The sequence below is a fragment of the Bubalus kerabau genome, chromosome 5 (genome assembly GCF_029407905.1).
Source record: "Bubalus kerabau isolate K-KA32 ecotype Philippines breed swamp buffalo chromosome 5, PCC_UOA_SB_1v2, whole genome shotgun sequence".
In the NCBI taxonomy this organism is placed as follows: domain Eukaryota; kingdom Metazoa; phylum Chordata; class Mammalia; order Artiodactyla; family Bovidae; genus Bubalus; species Bubalus kerabau.
The window spans coordinates 49645701-49668732 of record NC_073628.1 but is presented as its reverse complement, the minus strand read 5'-3'; the positions used below and the strand labels follow the sequence as shown (position 1 = coordinate 49668732).

The 23032-nt window shown below is 41.0% G+C and overlaps 1 protein-coding gene across 1 annotated transcript in view; it reads right to left on the bottom strand.

Moving 5' to 3' along the window:
* FAT3 (FAT atypical cadherin 3) overlaps nucleotides 1–23032 on the bottom strand; it is a 694359-nt gene that overhangs the window by 630882 nt on the left and 40445 nt on the right. The window contains exons 2-3 of the mRNA XM_055581629.1: nucleotides 16407–16519; nucleotides 12464–15769 (exon numbers count right to left, since the gene is read on the bottom strand). Of these exons, the coding sequence (XP_055437604.1) occupies nucleotides 12464–15752 (3289 nt within the window). The 5' untranslated portion in view covers nucleotides 15753–15769; nucleotides 16407–16519. The remainder of the gene's footprint in view (nucleotides 1–12463; nucleotides 15770–16406; nucleotides 16520–23032) is intronic.

Genomic DNA, 23032 nt, shown 5'->3' with positions numbered 1-23032 from the left:
GTGGACAGATCGGGGGGAAGGAGAGGGACAAACAGAGAGGGGAGCACTGATGTATGTATATATATATATATATATATATATATACACATACACTACCATTTGTAAGTAAGACAGCTAGTGGGAGGCCGCTCTAAACACAGGGAGCTCATCTTGGTGCTCTGGGAGGTCATAGAGGGGTGGGACAGGAAGATGGAGGGAGATCCAAGAGGGAGGGGATATATGGATACACATGGCTGATCCAGTGTTCATGTATGGAAGGGAGAGCTGGACCATAAAGGAGGCTGAGCACTGAGGAATTGATGCTTTCAAACTGTGATGCTGGAGAAAACTCTTGAGAGTCCCTTGGACTGCAAGGAGATCCAACCAGTCCATCCCAAAGGAAATCAGTCCTGAATATTCATTGGAAGGACTGATGCTGAAGCTGAAACTCCAATACTTTGGCCACCTGATGTGAAGAGATGACTCATTTGAAAAGACCTTGATGCTGGGAAAGATTGAGGGCAGGAGGAGAAGGGGATGACAGAGGATTAGAAGGTTGGGTGCCATCACCCACTCAACGGACATGAGTTCGAGCAAGCTCCAGGAGTTCGTGATGGACAGGGAGGCCTGGCGTGCTGTAGATGATGGGGTCACAAAGAATCGGACACAACTGAGTGACTGAACAACAATGGCTGATTCACAATGTTGTACAGCAGAAACCAACAAAACATTGTAAGGTACTTATATTCCAATAAAAAAAGAGAAGTCTAGCTTACTAGAATTGTGTGCAAAGTAAAAGTAAGTAAGATCCAGCAAAAAATGCGAGAGTTAACGTATATCAGAACAAATTATTTTTAAAGTTTTGTAAAAGGCTCCCCACAGCAATTTTTCTTTACACTCTGCTTCTTGATTATATTCTACCAAATTATCAAGTTCCAAATTAGCTAACTGTACATTTTTGAGTCATGTGGTGTGACTGTACAATAAGAGTTCTGACTTAACATTAACACCATTGAGTGCCTACCTTGTCTTAGCTGTGAAACACAGGAGTTTAGTGCCCATAAATGAAAGAGTGGCTCATTCTGATTATTTGCCTTCTTGAATAAAACTACCAGACAGACAGATGGACAAAGGCTGCACTTTTAGCAATTAGGACAATGTGTTAGGAAACTGTTATCCAAAACTAATCACCATGTGGTCAATGCAAGGCTTATTCAGTCTAATCATGCGGCAAAAATTTCTTTAGCAGTATCCTCAAGGTGTGAGAAAGAAATACAGAACTCTACCCAGGTCTGGGGAGAGATACTGATATGCATGAGAGCAGAGGATGAATATACACGAAAGAAGGCCTTAACCTTGCTTTCCATCACCAGTGTCTCACTCAAGATCTCAGGGTCTCATGCTGGCTCATGTATGACATGATATTCCAAGTATAGAATTCTCTATCAGAGCTGATCTCATCAATGTTTATTTTTAATAATAAGACTTTATCAAAGTGCAGTCAAGGAAATCAGAAACATCCTACCAATGCCAGCAGCCCATGGGGATGGAAATAACCAATTGTGAGATGGGCTGCTGACATGTACAATATAATAGTAATATATTAGATTATAAAAAAACATTGTAATAATAATCTGGAGGCCTTCCCTGGAGGTCCAGGGGCTAAACTCCATGACCCCAATGCAGGGGGTCTGGGTTCAATCCTTGGTCAAGGAACTAGACCCTACATGCTACTGCTAAGAGTCCGCATGCTGCAACTAAGACCTGGGGCAACCTAAATAAATGATTTATCTATATATAGTATGAAGTGTTCGCCACTCAGTCCTGTCTGACTCTTTGCAACCCCATGGACTGTAGCCCGCCAGGCTCCTCTGTCCACGGGATTTCCCAGGCAAGAATACTGGAGCAAGTGGCCATTCCTTTCTCCAGGGGATCTTCCTGACCCAGGGATCAAACCTGGGTCTCCCGCATTGCAGGCAGATACATTACTGTGTGAGCCACCAGGGAAGACCATATATATGTGTGTGTGTGTGTGTGTGTGTGTGTGTGTGTGTATTGCAGAAATTATGGTTAAGTGAAACCCCTAATGATTTAGGAGAAACCTCCAAGTCATGCTTTTAGGATAAGATGAGTTGAATAAAAAGAACTCTGTGACAATCATTAGGACAGCTCTCAAAGGCCATTTTTCTTGGCTTCCAGATCCTGGTATATTCTTCCTAGTAAATTCCTAAATAGGAGTTAAAAAAAGAGTTGGGCCCAAGGAATAATGCAATTCCCTCAGCAGCCAACCACTCAGAAAAGGCAGAGCGCTCAAGACCATCTTTCTTGAACTCTCAGACTTATTCTTCGAGTGTTGCTTTGGCTACACGACATCAGGGCACCTCCTTTAGATACTTAGAGATATCAGGGAACCTGGATCCACTCACGTGCAACCTTGATCTTATGTCCTTTGCAATGTTATGTTTGTTGGTTCAATAACACACCAGAGAGACAAAAACCTTAAACCTGGTCTAGGTGTCAGCAAACTACAAAGCAACACTAGACTTTGCGGCCTGGCCCAGCTCCAATGACCCTCCAGTCCTTCCCACCAATGACCTTAAAAATGTCAGAGAAAAATGTTCATTTACCAGTACTCATCACAAATGCACATTTAATATGAAGCCATCAAAGCTTCCAAGCCCCAGGGAGGACCCAAGTAATGGTTCACAAGATTACACATTTGACGCTAGTAGTAAAGAATCCGCCTGCAAACGCAGGAGTCATAAGCGATTCGGGTTGGATCCCTGAGTGGGGAAGTTCCCCTGAAGTAGGCAATGGCAACCCACTCCAGTATCCTTGTTGGGGAATTGCATGGACAGAGGAGCCTGGTGGGGTATAGTCCATGGGGTCTCAAAGAGTTGGAAACGACTGAAGCAACTTTGCACACATGCAGGCACACTAGGGATCTAAGTGAGAATGAGTTGAAGACACATTAGGCTTGCATTTAATAGCTCACCATCAATGCCACATACAGACAAATTGGTACCAGCTGCCCAGGGTAGGAACGGCTTACCAAAACCCTTCTCCTACCCATTGCACTGAAACACCCAGCACATGGACATGACGGGACAGAGCTTGCATCACCACACGACCATAACCTGGGGTGGCCAGTATTAGAATTACGGCCACTGGGGAGGAGAAACTAGGGACCAGATGTACAGAGCCAGGAGTTAGCCTGTGGGAAATTCCCCAATCATCAGGCATGCAAGCTTGTAATTGGAAGATTTGGTTCTGAAAGTTTTCTCCTGAAAAGAAGCAAACAAATTTTAAGTGCACCATAAGTTATTTCTTTTGGTTGATTAGATTCTCAGAAATGGAAATTACTAGAATTTTGTTGTTTGTTTGTTTACAGAGCACAAACCTATAGTAGTCAGTTATTATTAACAGCAAGTATAAGAAATAAACTTAACAGAGATTTTTTTCAACTTTGACAGCAACGGAGAAAACACATATAGCACTATCAATAACAAGCTCTTTCTTTAGAAAAACATTTCTAAACTCCAAAAAAAAAAAAATTTGAATCAACCACACTGGGGGAAAAATAATCTTTCTGAACTTTTTACAGAAACAATTACAAGATTATTATAAGAGGCAATCAAAGAAAAAATGCAACCAAAAAGTATACAGGAAAAAATGTATTAGAAATGTGTGGTAGACACTTTATAAAATACAAACAAAATATTATATAAGATAATTATAAATCACATTTATATTTAAAATAAATATAAAAATATAAACAAAATATATTTTTTCTGAGATTTGTGATACATGTGTTTGTTGACTTTCAAACTCATGAATTACTGTTATTTCGTTCCTCATTCTAAGCAAATATAAAAACTTTGTAGTCATACTGTTTATACATTTTTCTCAAAGAAGCCACCCAAATTGTATGAGTTTCAAGCCTCATAAAACCCGGATCCATTTCTGGGGTTATGCATTCCTTGACAATTAAGCCTTGCTGATATATCATCATCAACTGACTTTAATGCTCTGGTTATCTCTCAGACTGTCCTGTCTCCAATTGGAATTTGTAAAAATCATCGCATAATGCCAAAGGGTGATGCCGAGGCCACAATGAACATGATAAATGGCCAGCACACGGCTCTGACTTATGTTATGTCACCTATGTATCCCACAGTTTGCAATTACATGCTTCTCTGTCTCTACTACTCATTCTTGACTTAAACATCTATGCATCTTCTTCAGCCCCAAAGCCTGCAGGGAACCCGTTACTATATAAATGTGGCAAGGAGAGAAGGAAGAGGAGGAAAATGAAGAAAAAAGGGAGCAGAGAAACAGCGAGAGTGAAGAGGTAGACTTTTTAAGGAAGAAAGTGTAGAAAAAGATTGAAAATGATTTAAGCTCTGTTTCATATATCGTGCAGCTAAATCACAAAGCCTTTCTGTTTTTACCATAACATCCGTGTGTGTGTGTGTGTGTGTGTGTGTGTGTATGTGTGTGGGTGCTGACCTGTATGCACCACAAATTTTTATCTTAATTCCTTCAATTTTTATTGAAACTTATTCAAACTTTTAGACTCAAAATATTTCTTATTCAATATATTATTTTATTTGGCATTATTCTCACCAGCATACTACTTTTTAAAAGCAACTCGAATGTTACCTATATTATGCAAATGAAAATCGGTGAATTTAATCACACAGAGTTGTCCTAGAGGGCCACTAAATCATCAAACGTCCAATGGAAAAATTTGGAGAGTCCTAGTATATTTAATAATTCACGTATCAGTGCCCAGAATTTAATATAAATTGAATTGAATCCTACACACAACTCTTTGTAGATTCTGTCGATAAGACAAGCTTTCATAAAAACTGGCATGCTAAAACTACAGACTGCAGCCCATTTTCATTTTCATTTCATTTTCTTTTCAATGAAACACTGTGAATATAGAGGCATCACATAAATATTTATCAAACTCTATAATTTTTCCCAATGTAATGATAAATGAAAGTATCCTTCAATGTGCATATAAAACACCTGCAAAAAAATTTTTTTAGAAGACTGAAATGAGATACAAGCTACCCAAAGTCATAAACAATAAATTTATCCCAATACCTCTTCCAGAGAGCCAGTGATACATGAAGCCATCATATGATCGCTTTTGTAACTTCTGCATACTTGGCCTCTGAAATTTCATTCTTTGCTAATTGAAGAAGTAAATATCATTCAGTGTCACCTAACACGGGGGAAATCATGATGCTGCTGACAGGAAGGGCCAGGTAAACCGTGGGCAACCTCTATTATAAAAACATGAAAGGAAGATGGGCTCAGAGAAAAGACCACACAAGCTTCAGATTGTTGGCTTGCCCCCCAGCATGGATTTCCTCTTTATGCTGGTCATTATATTTATCATTTACTAGTTGCATGGGGACAATGGCAGCACAGAGTTGATACACAAGGCAGAAATAATTACAGATTTGAACCAAGGGTCCTCTATTAAAGCCCGAATTGCCTTCAGCCCACTGCTAAGAAAAGGTCAAGAAGAAGGCACCTGCTGAAAAGAGCAATAAAAGCATGCTGTTCATTATTTTCCAGAAGCTTCCAATCCTCTCTCCTGCCTGATTTACATGACAACTACTGCATTCATCTGAACGTTGTGGAGTGTTCAGAGCTCCTCCAGGAACATTATATTTCTCTCAGATAATTATGATCAAAAAGTCTAGAGCTAAGGGTAAAACTCGAGAGCCAACAAAAGTTTCTGCTATCACTTGACCCTAACTTCATTCCTCTCCTTAACTTGCTCTGGTCCCAGGGGCAAATTTTAAGCCAAATTTAACGAATCTCTTTTGACCTAGATGGGTAGGGGATACAAATATCACCTGGAAAAAAAGAATGAGGATGGGGAACACCATTTAGTCTGGTATTTTCGTGAACTACACCAAAGTTGCTGAGTAATATCTGTCTTACTCCTCAAATTGTCAAAAAAAAAAAAGTTGAAAGGGCAAGTTTTTGGAAAAGAAGCTGGAACGGTTAGCAGCTGTCTAAAGACAAAATATGATTTCCAATGCCTCTGAGTATCAGAAAAGGGAAGCTTATATTTTGTGACATTATGCAAAAAACATGATCATATGGAAATTACCCAGCTCTTTCAATATCTAACTTCTGCAATGATAAAAGGCTCCTCAAATTTCTAACAATACAAATGTTTCTTTTCCTGGTTTTGATTCACCCACTCTTGACACTTGATTAGAGTCTGCAGATAAAGAGTATTAGACTCAGCACTGGCAGCTAGCAAACAGTTCTTCATTTGAACTAAATAAATAAATGCTACATAGTTGCATATCTTTATTCTTTCTCTGGCTACCAGTTGAAATGAATTCTTCTCCCTATAAAAGATCAAGTATAGCATCTCAACACTGGAGAGCTAGAAAGATCCTGATCGCACTGGAAAAGGCCCAGTCTGACACCTGCAGCCCTCTGTGTCACCGCAAACTGACCCAGTGCCTTCCACAAAGGTAGTGCCCAAACAACAACAGACTGTGAAGACAGGAGTGACTGCTGTCATATGCTATGCCAGGCTGTGTTATTATTCAGTAATTATTCATTCCCCTTCCTCCCTTCCTCTGTAAGAGTAGTCCTCTCTGCCCCACATCAATATTCAATTCGATCCCAAGATGGTCTTTGGTCAATGGAATGCAGACCAGTCTTGAGTTAAGACTTCAAGAGGCACTGCAAGCTTCCATCAGCCTCTGGCACTCCTGACCTGACTTCGAGAACACTACAGCCCAGACAGTGAGTACTCCCTTCAGCCTGGGTCCTGGAGTAGGAAAAACATGTGGAACAGATCATAACTCACACTACAGCCTGCAACAACCTCAACTATTTTGCCAGACCCAAGAGCAAGAGAAGGAAATGGCAACCCACTCCAGTGTTCTTGCCTGGAGAATCCCAGGGATGGGGGAGCCTGATGGGCTGCTGTCTATGGGGTCACACAGAGATGGACATGACTGAAGTGACTTAGCAGCAAGAACAAGAAAAAAAAAATCTGCTTTTATAAGCCACTGAAATTTTTGATTGTTTGTTACACAGCAATAATACAGAAAACCCTGACTAATACATACACTTAGCAAGGTTATAGTGGCAGACTGGAGTAGAAAAGAGGGGGACTAACGTGAGATTTGGAGTCCATTTCACTAGACTGTCAATTCCAGCTTAGACAGCTCCCAAATGCTTGACCCTGGTTAGGCAAATCTCACTGAACCCCACCTTGCTGGATTAATGTGACAATTGGAAAGTACCTACAAAGCACCCAGCACAGTGCCTAGCACACAATAGGTACTTGATAAATGGATCAATAATATAATCAGTAATAATGAATGGTAAAATATCTTCCAAATTATCCATGATTAATGTTCTGAACTGGAAACTATTTGGATTAAATATTTCTTTAATACCAGCTAAATAAAACAGTGAAGTCATTGAAGCTTACAAAAGAATCTAACAGAAAATTACAGTTTAAAATGTACAATGTACTCTATCTAAACCTTCTAAAACTTCTGAGTAGCCAAGAATATGAATTTTTATTGTGTCAAAGAATAAGAATGTGTTCTTTGTGAAGAAAAAAAAATTATTAAATTGCATGTTCCATCTTCCAGACTGGTCACTGGTCATTTAAACTGTGATCGAATCCACTGTAGTTGAAGGCCCCTCAGCTAATCTATTTGCTGTGAATGTTATTAAACATTTATAAGTGCCTGTACCCAGTAAAAAACTCAAAGGTATGATTTCGTTCACTGAGTTCCAAAATAGTAAAGAACATAACACTACTAAAGTATAAGTGATAGTTGCTCAGTTGTGTCCAACTCTTTGCAACCCAGTGGACTGTAGCCCACCAGACTCCTCTGTCCATGGAATTCTTCAGGCAAGAATACTGGAGTGGGATGCCATTCTCTCTCCAGGGGATCTTCCCAACCCAGGGACTGAACCCAGGTCTCCTGCGTTATAGGCAAAGTCTTTACAATTTGAGTCACCAGGGAAGCCCCTAAAACTACTAAGCGGATCAACTAATCCCAGCATAGGCTGATTCACAAAACAGGAGCACTGCAGTTACTAAAGCATATAAATAGATTTTTGATTCATCAAGAAAGCATTCAGAAAACTATCACTACTAATGAGTAATAGAAGATTTATTGGGGTTGGAAAGCTTGCTTAAAATAGAAATTCATCCAAAATATGAGTTCAATTCCCTGCCTTTCCAAAGAATAAGGAAAAGGAATTTATAGGAAAGATAGAATCTGTAAACATACTCTAAGGAGGCCAGGTAAATTTAGGGTAGTGTTTCTGAACCACATGCAGAAGAACAGCTTGAAGAGCTCACATGAAGATTCTTAGGCTCCCATCCCAGAGCAACGGAATCAGAATCCTTGGGAATCAGGCCTGGGGACCTGAACTGCAAACAAACTTTCCAGCTGATTCATGTGCGTGCATAAGTTTGAGACCCATGAATCAATGCAAGCCATGACACAAGCTTTGGCAGGAGTCGTCAAGGTTCTTGAAAGACAAAAATCCAAACAAGTTTAAGCCGTTTTATGCCTGGGGGTCAAACGAAGAGCAGAGTCCAGACTTCAGAACCAGTAACAGTTGTAGGGCTAAACAGCCATTCATTCATTCTGCCAATGGCTCAAGCCATGATTTTTAGTGCTTGCAGGAAGAGCTGATGGATCATTCAATAGGAGCATAAGCCAAACAGTACAAAGGGATGGCTTCTCTTGTTGCTCGTACATTTGCCAAACTTCTCCCCAACCTTAGCATCCCCTGGCATAAGTCAAGGCAATCATTCCTCATCAGCTTCTTAGGCTGGGATGTTAAAATCTACAAGAAGTGAGATGGAAGAAAGATGGCTAAGAATATTACCATATGGGAATTCTAATCTTCAGTAAAACATTTCAACATCAAGTCCAAGCCTCTTTTCTGATAACCAGAGAAAAACATAGTTTTAATTCCTTAAACAGGGAAACCATATGAAACATAAAGGAGAAAAAGAAATAGTCACTATAGTTTTAAAACTGAATAATTTTCTAGGAAGTTAAATCAGAAACATGGTTATTGAATGCAAAGAAGAGAGTACTGAGTTAAGACTGAGAGGAAATGGTTCTAGATATATCCTCAAACAGGTACGTGACTTTACATAATGCACTCAGCTACTCTTTACCCCAGAGGAGTTAATGTCCTAAGAAAAAATATTAAGTCACAAAGCAATGTCAAAATGAAAGTGACGTTATTATCACTTGTGGCAAAATTTATTTTATGCAATCCAGAATATAAGGGAACAAATGCAAAACAGTGAGCTGACTTTTCAACAGAGGCAAAAGATACCAAACTCCTGAAGTCAAAAACACTAACTGAAAAAGGTACATGCACCCCAATGCTCACAGTAGCACTGATTACAACAGCCAAAGCAGGGAGGCCACCTGAACGCCCGCAGACAGGTGAGCAGGTAAGGAGGAGAGATGAGTGGATCAAGAAAGGTGAGTGGAGTGTTACTCAGTCATGCAAAGCATGAAATGATGCCATCTGCAGCAACATGGATGGACCTAGAGATCATCATATTAAGTGAACTAACAAAGACAAATGTCATATGATATCACTTACACGTGGAATCTAAACAAGTAATACAGACCAACTCATTTATAAAACAGAACGAGACTTAGAAAATAAATTTATGGTTACCAAAGGGGAAGGTGGGTAGAGGATAAACTGGGAGTTTAGGATTAACAGATGTGCACTACTCTACATATGCTGTGCTGTGCTTAGTCACTCGGCTGCATCTGAGTCTTCGCAAGCCCATGAACTGTATACAAAACAGATAAAGAAGGACCCACTGTGTACACAGGGAACTATACTTGATATCTTGTAATAATCATGGAAAATAATGTAAATAGGAATAGAATATATATATATATATATATATATATATATATATATATATATACACACACACACACACACACACACACACATATCAGAGAAGGCAATGGGACCTGACTCCAGTACTCCTGCCTGGAAAATCCCATGGACAGAGGAGTCTGGTAGGTTGAGTCCATGGGGTCGTGAAGAGTTGGACACGACTGAGTGACTTCACTTTCACTTTTCACTTTTATGCATTGGAGAAGGAAATGGCAACCCACTCTAGTATTCTTGCCTGGAAAATCCCAGGGATTGGGGAGCCTGGTGGGCTGCCGTCTATGGGGTCGCACAGAGTTGGACACAACTGAAGCGACTTAGCAGCAGCAGCAGCATACACATATATAATTATAAATTAACTATACTTCAATAAAAATAATTTATATAAAGAATTATAAAACCAGCTATAGCATCAAATAACTATACACACATTTTCTGCAGTAATACCCAAAATGAAAACAGAATAGTACAAACTTGGAAAATCTAGGCCACTCTCACCAAACTGCTCCTGCTCTTGCCTGCATCAAGCTACACCAAGGTGAAACTTCATAGTAAAACAACCCACTGTGGCTTGATGTAGCCATCTAGGCTGCAGTGGTTACTGGTTCAGCCTGACACCGTACTGTTGACCTACCTACCTATATCCACCTGAGTCCCAAGGTAAGCTTCTCACACTGGAGAAGCACACAAACAATGGGACTGGAAGGACAAAGGACGGTGAGTAATGGCTGGTGCCAGCCATCTCTGAGCTCAGGACTCTAAGGATTTTGACACACATCTCACACTTTAATTCTTAAAGATTTTAGATCAACTCCAAATTCAAGTGTGTCTAGAAACAAGCAAGGAAGCCCATGCTTGTCCTTAGACTGGAGACTGCAGTGTATACCACAGTTACTCAGAGCTAAACTTGAAATTAGGCTCCAAGTTATGTATCCTCTCTGAATATTGGTTCATGAATTAGGTATTAAGATTAATGGGACTATTGGCAGAATTAAATAAGACTTGACTGTAAAACCCTTCATAGAGTATGTTGCCCATTGTAAGTACTCAATGAAGCCATTACTGTTAATAGTAAACTAGTAGCAGCGAAGATCGCTGCTTTTCCTTTCTCATTTTGTATTTCAAAGGTAAAAGCACATTCTAACTGAATGACAAGTTACATATAAAAGATAGAGTATATGATTAAATCAGAACCCAGTTTTCCTGACATTTACCTTTTCCTTCTTTGTGGCTATGGGATCGGTTTTACGGTTTACACTGGCCACAATCAGAAACCACACATTAAAAATTTACAATTTAAAGTTTAAGTCTGTGATGGTACAGAGAGTTTGGTACTTCTATCCAATACTGAAACAGCTTCTCAAGCCCTTTTTCTGGTATAACTACTGTAAACTAGGATTCTTAGGACAACCCCTTCCCTCTACCTGTTCTCATGATCGTCATCAGCGTCATCACCGTCTTCCTTACTGGGAACAAAACACCCTGTGAGCATTGTAGAAAATACTTTACTGGATCCAAATGTGTCCCCGAAAATGAAAAGCACCAACAGTACCATTCACACGGGAATAGAGAAGACGCAGCCCCTGTCTTGAGATGTCTACAACCTAGAGAAGACTAGAAAAAGATATGCACGTGCTGCAACTGAGGCCCGGCGCAGCCATGTAAATACATAAAAATAAATATGAAAAAAATAAAAAGTTACTCTGCTGATCAAGGCATGCACACGCGCACACACACACACACACACGGCCAAGCACCTGTATGTTTAAAGGCAAATAATGACAATAAGAATAGAAGTAAAATACATATCTGTAGCTATGATGATGTGTAAATCAACAGGTAGGGGACAACAAAACTATCAGGACAATTTTGTCCCACATATTAAAATGTTTCTATAAAATGTAAATTCTTACAGGTAAAATCTTAAAACCATTTTTTTTTAAATAAATAAAATCCACAGCATGCCTCCTCTAGTCTATCATGAAAGCATCTATAGAAGGATGCCTCCATGTATCAATGGGGCCGATGCAGTGCAAACGCCTGTCAGTCAAGGGCCCGAGGTGCCTATGAGACACCAGAGGCCAAGCAACTAACGCCAGATCGCTTCAGCAGAGCCTGTTTGTAGAGGGAAACAAGAGCCACTTGAAAACTCATTTCACACTACTAATGTAAAGCCAATGCAAAGGTAATTTACTTTATCAGGACCCTTAATTTAGTGAAGGTCATGAGTACACTCAGCAGAGGTGAGAATTACCTACACTTATCAAAAGATAACCTGGTGACAGCATGGCTGAACAGGAAATAAACCAGGGACTCCCACTGAAAACCATCAGCTCCCATGCATAAAGAGGTCTTCTTACAAGTCGGTGAATTCTAAGGAAAAGCTTTGACTTGGTCACCTCTGCACCAATGCAACCTCATTTGCCATTCCGCTTGAGTTCAAGAATAGCCCTTCACTTTCCCAGTGTTGACAACTGAAGAGACGTGAAACAACACTTCTGGCACAAAACATGAAACTTACCACTCTCGTCATCAATATTGAACCTTCCAAGACCACTGCCATCCCTGATGGAGTACTGGATCTCCCCATCCCTCCCCGAGTCCTCATCGTGGGCAGTCACCTGCAGCACGCTGGTTCCAATCCGTGAGTTTTCTTTTACAGAGCCAACAACAGCAAAGTCCGGGAAATAGGGAGTATGGTGGTTTTCATTGACATCCACCACTTCCACCTCCACAAAGGACATGGATGACAGAGAGACAGGCCGCCCTTTGTCCTTGGCCCGAACTGTGAGGTTATAGAACTGCTGCTTTTCATAGTCAAGCTCCCTGCTCAGGCGGATGGCGCCACTTGCTTTATCTATTTCAAATCTCCCGTTGTAATCATTGACCAAAGAATAGCGCACTTGACCCCCCAGTCCCAGATCTGGGTCATGGGTCTCCAGCCAAGCAATGACGGTGCCAACGGGGAGGTCTTCAAGGACCTTCACACTGTAGCTACTGGGAATGAAAGCTGGGGAGCAGTCATTGACATCATCCAAAAAAACCTTCAGGGTGACAACGGAAAAGAGCTGCTGGCCACTTTCTGCCTTGTCTCTGGCTTCTATTTTTAAAGAATAGTTCGCTTTGGATTCCCGGTCCAATTGGTCCGCTATATACACGATTCCAGTGGAGCTATTGATGGCAAATTGCTGTGTATCTGTCAAGACTGAGTATGTCACTTCACCATTAGAACCCAAGTCTTTGTCTCTGGCTTCCACTTGAATAATCTCAGTGCCAATACTTGAACTCTCAAGAATGTTAACTGAATAACTGTCTTGAAGAAAAATCGGGCTATTGTCATTGGCATCCTCCACATTGATGGTAAGCAACCTCCATGAGGACTTTTGTGGATTCCCTAAGTCATAGATGGTGATGTTAAGGAGATAGAGGTCTCTGTGCTCTCGATCCATGGGCATAAGGACTTGAAGTTGCCCGGTCTCCATATCGATATTAAAACAGCTATCCATATTCCCATCAGATATTGTAAATAGCACCTTCCCATTGAAGCCAGAGTCGGCATCATAGGCTTTAATCTTCAGGATATTAGCACCAACTGGCAGATTCTCCTTCACAGCCACATCAGAAGGAAATGACTTGTCAAAATGTGGTCCCTGCCGGTTAACTGAATAAAAGTCAAGAAATCCATCTTCTAGATTCAGTTTCCCATTTGCTTTGGCCTTAATGAGGAGCTTCTCTGCCAGCTTCTGAGCCACGCGAGTTTCTCGGCAACTGAAGCTCTTTGAAGACACCTTCCCATGTAAGACTGAAATGTTAACAGACATGGGGTCTGCAAGATTCTCTCCATCAGTGGCTGTAATCCTGAGGGCAAAATTTCCATTTTTAATGCCAGAATTCATCAGTGACTTTTTAAGCTGCAAAACACCAGAGTCTGGGTTTAAATAAAAGAAACCAAGTTCGTTTCCAGAGATGATTTTGTACTTTACAAGCTCCAGCTCGTCAATATCAATCGCTGAGACAGCTGTGATATGACCCCCAACTGGAAAGTCATAGGAGATCACTCCCTGGCAAGCCACTTTTTCAAAGAGGGGGCTGTTGTCATTGACGTTTCCGACTCGAATAGTCACGTTGACCTCACTCTCGTGGCGGTATGGCGAGCCCCAGTCAGAGGCTCTGACAATGAACCTGTACGTTTCTGGAGAGGATTCAAAGTCCAGGTCTTCCGTGGTGCTGATGACGCCTGTAAACTGGTTAATAGCAAACGGCAACACATTCAAGCTGGCTATACTGTAGGTGATGTACCCATTTTCTCCTTTATCCTTATCAGAAGCTGAAACTGTCAGAATGCTTGTTCCTACGGGAACACTCTCATTCACAAATGCTTCATACAGCAGCTGCTGAAATTCTGGGGTGTGGTCATTGGCGTCTTCTATGCTGATGGTGACTTGCGTTTTTAAATCTCCTTCTTTATTTGTCACCCCCAGTCTATAAACCTCCTTCTTAATGGTATTCAGTGGCTGTGCGGTGACAATCAGACCCGACTGGGGATTGACTTTGAAGTACTGGGCATCCTCTCCAGGGGACAATCTGTACTCCGCATCTAGTGGTTCGGGACTTAATTTCACTATAGCAACCACGGCACCAGGAGGGGAAAACTCACTAATGCTCACTTCGTACGCTTCTTTCTCAAATCTAACTGGGACAGTGTCTCTTTTGGGGTTGGCGATGTGGACTATCTTGACTGCTGAAAATTTCTGAGGTGACCCCTTGTCTTTGGCTTGAAGAGTGAGGTTGTAGCCATAGGGAAAGCTCTCCCAGTCAACTGGCTTCTTCTCCTTAATCCTGTACTCATTCACCCACTTTCCTTCCTTGGCCAGGAAGAATTGGTCTAAAGGGTCCCCAGCCACGATGGAAACAGACTCAATCTCTCCATTGGCCCCTTCATCGAGGTCATCGGCTGTCACCACTGCATATACAGGCTCTGTGTCCAATGAGAAAGGAACGTGAGCGACCACGTGGAGAGCAGGGGCATGTTCGTTTACCCGTTCAACATGAACATAAAGCTTGGCAGTGCTGCTCACTCCATTATTCCCATACAGCTTCATCCCCCGGTCCACGGCTAAGATCTCCAGATCGTATCTGCTCTTTTCATCATAATTTAGTCGTCCGCTTAAGGAGATGACCCCGCTCGTGGGATGGACTGAAAATAGCTCAACTTTGTTCTTGAAGTAGTAGTAGAATTCGCCATTGGAACCAATGTCTGCATCTGTTGCCGTCACCTGGGCGACACTAGTCCTTAGTGGTGTGTTTTCTGCGATTGTAACCGAGTAGGTTGTGGGTGAAAATAAGGGTCTCAGGTCATTCATATCTAAAACCTGTATGCTCACTTTGGTCCATGCTTCCAAATCCTCGCCTCGGACAGAGCCTTTGACTATCAATAAATAATTGTCCTGAATTTCCCTGTTCAATATGGCGGAATTGCCACCTTTAGTTCTTATTCTGAGAAAACAGAAATCTGCAATGATGACTTCCTCGGCTTTGAAAAAGCCTTCCTCGTCTCCAGACACTATTCTGTATTTGATGTCCCAGGACAGATCGATCAAGGTGATGCCCATGCGACTCTGGCTGTTGACGTAAGTCCTTGCTGCCGAGTTCTCATACACGGTAGCATTATAAATGGAATGTGTGAAGTGGAAACCCAGGGGTCCGGTCCCGGGAAGCCCCTGAGAGAGTGTAGCCAAAAGCTTGAGAAGCAGGAGAATTAGGCAAGAGGGAGGCCGTGTGCCCACACAGTATCCCATAGTTAGATCCATCACATCATACTTCCATCCTGGAGGGGAAAAACAGAGAGAGAGAAGAGATAAATTAACCTAGAGGATCATAAGAGAAGGAACAGAAGTAACTATTATGAAACACTGTGTTTTGAAAACTTTATTATAAAGTCTTTTTACTAAAACATCAATACAAGAAAAAAAAGTAGAACACTCCCCACTATTAGATGACAAGGAACTCAAAATCACTAGGATTTACACTTATCATGCCCAGTTTTACTGAGTAACACGTCTACAGTGCTGATAGGATTGACTGTCCACTGGTGTAAGTTTTCTTGCAGTCTGAAGGTCAGTTTAGAAATACATACTGCAAGGCTTAAGAAGTTCATTTACAGCTGACATAATATTAAATTCTAGGCAATTATCCTAGGGAAATAATTAGATAAGTGTACATTTACAGGACAGTTTAAAATACAAAAATTGAAAAAACATTAACTGCTTATCAATTGAGAAGCAAATGCTTTGTGGCACATTCTAGAAAACAAAAGACTATGCAGCCATTAAAAATAATGACTGAAAAGCTGTATTTTCAGATGCAGTAAGAATATAATACTACATGGAAAAAAGAGAGTAAAACACTATATGTGATATGATTCTATTAGGACTTAATCATTTATATATAAACTGCATTTTTACCTTTAAAATGAATTAACTATGTTGTGAGTTTGGGGAGCATCTTGCATCTTCTAATATTTCTTAAATCAACATTGTACATCAATGGTTGTATAATTACTTTTTATAATTAGGATCTTTAAAGAAATGTATTCCAAGTATTACCATCTTCTGTTGTGTTGAATTTTAAACTGATCAAGAGTTAGGCATAAGCCAATACGATGAAGATTAACAAAACATCACGAACAAACCAAGCAGGGAGGACCATCCCTAAGGAGTTACCTGATCTAAGTGATATTCACAAGTGGACTGTGCCTCTCAGAACAAGAGAGGTAAGGAAGATTTTGTGCAAGGAATATTTAAAGAATGATAAGAGATTTATCTTCTTACGAGTAATTGAAGGAATTACTTCCAATTATTTTTATCAGCTACTATTAAATTTCCACAGTCACCACAGCTCTATGACTGTGTAGAAGAAAAGATTAAAAATATTTTCCTATTTTGACTGTAAAATCTGTCAAGTGCTTTAAAAACAGAGAAGGGGAATGCTATTTAACAGGAAAGAGCTATCTATTTATATGCTTTGGCTCAGATTTTTAGAACAACCAAATGTATGAGTTCCTCCACCAAGACATACTCACCAGACCCTCACATTTCCTTTCTCTGTCTCTTCTACGGGAAACAGAATGGAAGAGAAGAGGAGAAAGGAAATGAACCCTTCTGCAGGCATTCTGTGACTTAGCTGCTTTGTTACATTTAATCCCCGCAACAACCTAAAGTACTACAGCACCCAACTACATGTTAGAAAATTGAAAGCTAGAAGGCTGTTAACCCATTTGGCTGGAACACTGGCCCATCCAGTTTCTCCCAGCAGCAGAGCAGCATCTCAAACCCTAGTCTTTCCTGCTCCAAAATCGGTGTTTTTTCCCATCACACCCTCAGTCTTCCTAAATTCTCTATCAACATAAGCAAGAAAGAAATTATTAAGGCTTCCCAGAAGCACATATTACTTTAATTCTACAGAACTAGTCAGTATTTATCACTGATGGAAAAGCATAAAACTCACCCACTTTCTCTGTTTGGTTACCTCCATTCTGGTTTTAAACTAGTTACAGTCATTGACTGTAAGCTGAAAAATCCCCTGGGGAAGTTTAGCATCTTCAAATATTACCAACTTTTCTGTAGCTTATAAAAATATCCATGGTTGGCAAGGCACATATTATTATAATTTTTTGTAGATAAGAACATCAAACCTCACTTTCCTAATAGCAGAGTCTGAATTAGAACTCTGACTCTCTCCACACTCCACAGTGCTTTCCCATTTTTCCCCCAATTCTGCCTTCCAGGAAACTCTCATAAGTGAAATTCTGGGCCTGCATTTGCACGGTTCTACCTGAGAAGGAAATACGCCTTGCTGCTATCATCAGATGCAGCACCTAGGAGACACTGAATAGGTGAGCAAAAAGAGTACAGTTTAATATAGGAATTTCATAAGCAAAATAAAGACTAAAAATAAAGCATGCTGATGTAATGACCTTTCATATAAGAAGTTAATTTCACAGGCAGTTCCTCTGGCTGTCTGTCCTTGGGAAATTCTCCATGTGCTAAGTTATGTGCGAAGAAGCAGCTTGGAGGCAGAAGTTCAAATATCCCTCCCAGGAGAGTGAACCCCAGGGGGCCAGTGCAACTGGGGGTACCTATCTGTGCTGAAAGAAGGGATCCTTAGGGATTACAGATAGAAACCAGGAGAAGCTTTAATAAGAACCCACATGACTTAAGAAACTCTTGCAGTTCACCATCTGAGAATGGTGAACTTCCAAAACAGAAGAGGCATTTTTACGTTCACTATGAACACAGTGGAAGGAGACAGGTGTTTATAAGAAAATAATCGAAGGCATGCACACTCTTGTAAGGTAGAAAAGAGGTTACTCCCAGCATCTCTAGAGAAATGCAGATTCTGTTTCTGCCTCATTACCTACTCACCAGTCCTCCCTGGTGGCTCAGACAGTAAAGAATCTTCCTGCAATGCAGGAGACAGGAATGGCAACCCACTCCAGTATTCTTGCCTGGACAATTCCATGGACAGGGGAGCCTGGTGGGCTACAGTCCATGGGGTCTCCAAGAGTTAGACATGACTGAGTGATTAACACTTTCATTTTTTCAACAGAGTCTATGTCCACGGCACTTCCTGTGGTTTTACCCAATACATCACCCGAGGAATCTGGACTCTTCGGTCACCAGAAAAGAAAACCACTCCAATGGTGAATTCAGTTCAACTAAAGTTTTCTTAGTCTGTCCCCACATTTCCACCCTAAGCTCAGCCTGAAGGAAAGCTGTTAGGATGTGCCAAAACTGGACACCATCCTATTCCCAGCATCGATACCAGCGTGTACCAAGAACCACGTACCACGAAGAAGGTGTACAGTACTGGTGTGCTGAACACAATACTCTTTCTAAAGTTTTTATCAAACTTGTTACAATATTGTTTTTGGTTTATGTTTTGGTTTTTTGGCTGTGAGGCATATAGGATCTTAGCCCTCTAACCAGGGATCAAACCACACCTCATGCATTGCAAGGCAAAGTCCTAACAACTGGATGGCCAGGGAAGTCCCCGCTAAACACAGTATTAAGGGAGGGAAGTAAATAGAGACCCAGAGGCCTGTAGTATGCTCAGCTCCCAAATCCTCCAAATAAGCACATCTTACTTCAGGAAAGAGAATCAAGAAATTATACAAATTCAAAGGAGGCTGAAGGGCTTCCTAGGTGGCACTAGTGGTAAAGAACCAGCCTGCCAATGCAGGAGACACAAGAGATGCGGGTTTGATCCCTGGATCAGGAAGAACCCCTGGAGAAGGGAATGGCACCCCACTCCAGTATTCTTGCCTGGAGAACTCCATGGACAGAGGATCCTGGCGGGCTACAGTCCATGGGTTGAAAAGAGTCGGACATCACTGAGGGCCTGAGCACACACATATAAAGGAGGCTAAAAGATTATCTGTTTCACTCTCTTGAGTTTACAGGTGAAGAAATTGCTACCCAAAAATAGGATGAGATCCCCTAATATAAGGTCTCAGGTCTCCCAGGTTCTAGACAATACCAAATGGAAAAGTTTGCCAACTGAATTAGTTTTCCTTTGAATTTTATTACAATTTTCACTCTGTGGTTTATCATCATTTTGCAGTCATCTTTGTTTTCTAACATCTTATTACTCCCCCTGGAGTTACTCCCTCCTCTAAGTAGTTAACTGTTTATAAATAAACATTTAAGTGCCCTGGGGGAGAGTTACTTTTACAAACCCTTCTGGTGAATCTGTCAAAAAAAAATGTTGTCATAATATGAAAAAACATCATTCATTTTAACTATTCGAAAATGATATTTTTGCATACTGAGTTTATTTTTTTTTAGCAAGATACACCACCGGAATATTTTTCTTATAAAGCAGAATTAATGATCTTAAATGCAAATGAAAAGACTTTCAAACCATACTGAAATCGAAATGTATTCTTGTGTTCTAAAATCTGTATTTAACTTCAAAACCCGGAGCAGGACTGAGTTTTCAACTTCAGTTGTTAAAACGAAAATATCTCATGAGGTTTTAGTATTTTTAGTTTTGTAAAAAAAAAAAAAAATACAAAACCCTATATGGCACAAATTAATTCAAAAGCTTGCAGTTTTCTCCATCAATTTAGAAAATAAAGGAGTGCCAGAAGCGAGAAATTCTTTAAAATTCTGTAAAGTAAGTATTAAAATAAGACTTTGGCTTCCTTTTTTAGTATGCAAAGATGACTGTTAGGATGTTTTCTTAAAAAAAGAAAAGAGTCCTGCTTTTCCACACTAGGGACAAGCTATTTGTGAAACCCGAGTATGAGACTGATGCTGTTTGAGAAGCTCTGCACATTGATTTATTTTACTGCTTCTGGATTATTTTAAAGAAAGCACTTAGTTCCCAACCTTGGAGCCTATTTTCTACGACTTAGTAACATAATCAATAATTTTTGATATAATCTCTGAAGAGATCATCGAGTCATCAATCTTGGAGACACTTCCTTTCCAGAGGCAACGCAGCGTGCCTCACCGCCTGGCCCTGTCCGCTCGGATGGAGGTTCTCAGGCTGGGCTGCAGAAGGGCAGGGGGTTTCCTTTCCAGGGATGAAAAAACACCACAGACCCCAGGGCAGAGAACAGCTCCTACAAAAGCCACCTCTCTGTGAGCCTTGGCTCGGAGCAAGGCTCAGCTTGCTTGGGGAACCTTGGGGAAGCTCCATTTTGCCATCATTAAACTGGGCTCCTGAAACAGCTGGGATTTCGGAACAGTAAAACAGCGCTTTAGAAAAGCGTTCTATTTTTACTTCATCTCTTCCTGTCTTACAGATTTTTGAAAGGAGTTGATAAGCCAGACAGAGATGGTGCTTGGGGAATGAGCTCTGAGAGCCTGCGAGACAAAGTCAGTATCCAAAGGGCTTCCCCTTCATAGGCATACTTGACCAAGATGCTTTATGTGAGAAATGCAAAGGAAGCTCAGGTGAGGGCTGTGACTGAGTCCAGGACCTATGCAAACCCTGTGCGTACAGTGGTTCCAGAACACACGCTCTGGTGCCTGACCGCCTGGGTTTGAATCCCAGCACTGCTCTTGAGTAGCTGTGTGACCTTGGGCAAGTTATTTAACCTGTCAGTGCCTCGCTGTCTTCAGCTATACAATGAGAACGATAGTGCCTACTGAATTGGATTTGAGTTAATAAATATAAAGCACTTAAAACAGCCCACGGCACATGGTAAGGTACAACTGCTATCCATTAATATCATTAGCTAAGACAGTTTTTAGAGAGGACACAAATCTGTGAGTCACAAATGCAGGATAAGGGAGGAAATTCGCAACCTATGCTGACATTTTCTTTTTCAAGAGGAGAATCCACATCAAAGGTAAAGGAAAGGATTACGTTTTACTAACAGCAAAGGGCCACTTCATGAGGCCCAAAGGTGGCCTAGCCACTTACTGGCTGGGTGACTTTGGGGTAACACTTAAAGCTTTTCAAATAGGGCTTACCTTTAAAATAGGGGGCTTATACCATTTCCCACTCTCATGAAACAGGCTTACAACTGTGTTGGGCACACAGTAAATGTTCTACAAATATGAACTGGCATTACAGTAAGTCCCCTACACATGAACGAGTTCCATTCTGAAGCACCTTCATAAGTCCAATTTGTTCATTAGTCCAAGTTAGCTTAGGTACCCAAGTGACACAGTCAGCTATACAGTACTGTAATAGAATAGGTTTATTAATACTTTTCACACAAATAATATGTACATAAGAAACAAACACAAAAAATAAAGACAACATATTTCATATTATAATACAGCACCTTGAAAAGTGCAGTGGTACAGCACAACAGCTGGCATACAGGGGCTGGCACGCAGGTTCACATCTTTGAAAATTTCTAACTCAATGGTTTGTGTGTAGGGGACTACTGTATGATTATTAAAGTGTTCATAAGAAGGAATACGAAGCAGAAAGTAACTGAAAACTGGGATAAGGATAAAGGGTCAAGAAGAAGACCATTCATGGAGTGTGTGCATGCTGAGTCGCTTCAGTCGTGTCTGACTCTTTGTGACTCTATGGACTGTAGCCCACCAGGCTCCTCTGTCCATGGGATTATCCAGGTAAGAACACTGGAGTGGGTTGCCATGCCTTCCTCCAGGGGATCTTCCCAACCCAGGGATCAAACCCGTGTCTCCTTTGGCTCCTGCATTGCAGGCTGGGAGCAGTCCATCCTTAATAGGAAAGCCACTCTTCCACAGACCCAGGCCCCTGCCATGGGTGGGGGCAGAGCCAGGGAGAGGTCTCATGCATGGTGACATGGGCTAAGGACTCTTGCCACAGTCTTGTAACTTATTTCCAACTCCTGAACGTACACTTTCAAACTTAGGAAACCAGAGCTGCATTAGGGAGCTACTCCTTAGACTTGGCATTTAAGTCCTGGGGAGTTCTAGCAGGATTTCTCCTTGCAACAGTGAGACCCAGCACAGCCAGATACTGCTAAACCCTATCTTCTAGAGCAGCTTATTCCAATATAGCTTAAATTGCCACCTTCATGACATTACTTGATGTTCTGGGTCCCTGCTCCTGAAATCAGTTTCAGACTGTCTGTACAACACACTTGGGAATAAAGTTTTACTCTCTGGCTGATGTTAATGGCTGCCTGAAAAGTAGAAAAAAATGTTTATTGTGTAGTTTGTATTAATACAAACCATTGTAGCTAGAGAGTCTACAGGATAATATACTAGGTGTTTGGGTCACAAATAATCCATGTCATGCCATTACTCAGAAGATATTATGATATACTAAATCAGAAGCACATAAACCCACTGAGGACCATAAAATTGTCTAATGCAACACCCCAGGTTTAGAGTTGAGGAAACACACCAAGAAAGGTTAGGTGATTTGGACAAGGTCACACAGATTGCCAGTTTAAAGCAAAAAAGCTAAAAACCAGACCGTAGATTTCTACTGTGAATTTGTCTCATTGTTATTAATTCCTTTATAATATAGGCCTCCACTGGTTTGACTCTTCTTCCTTGATTTAGCTAAACTGTACATACTCTATGAAGCAATCCCAGAGATACCCCTCTACTCAATCCACAGTGAGCTCCAC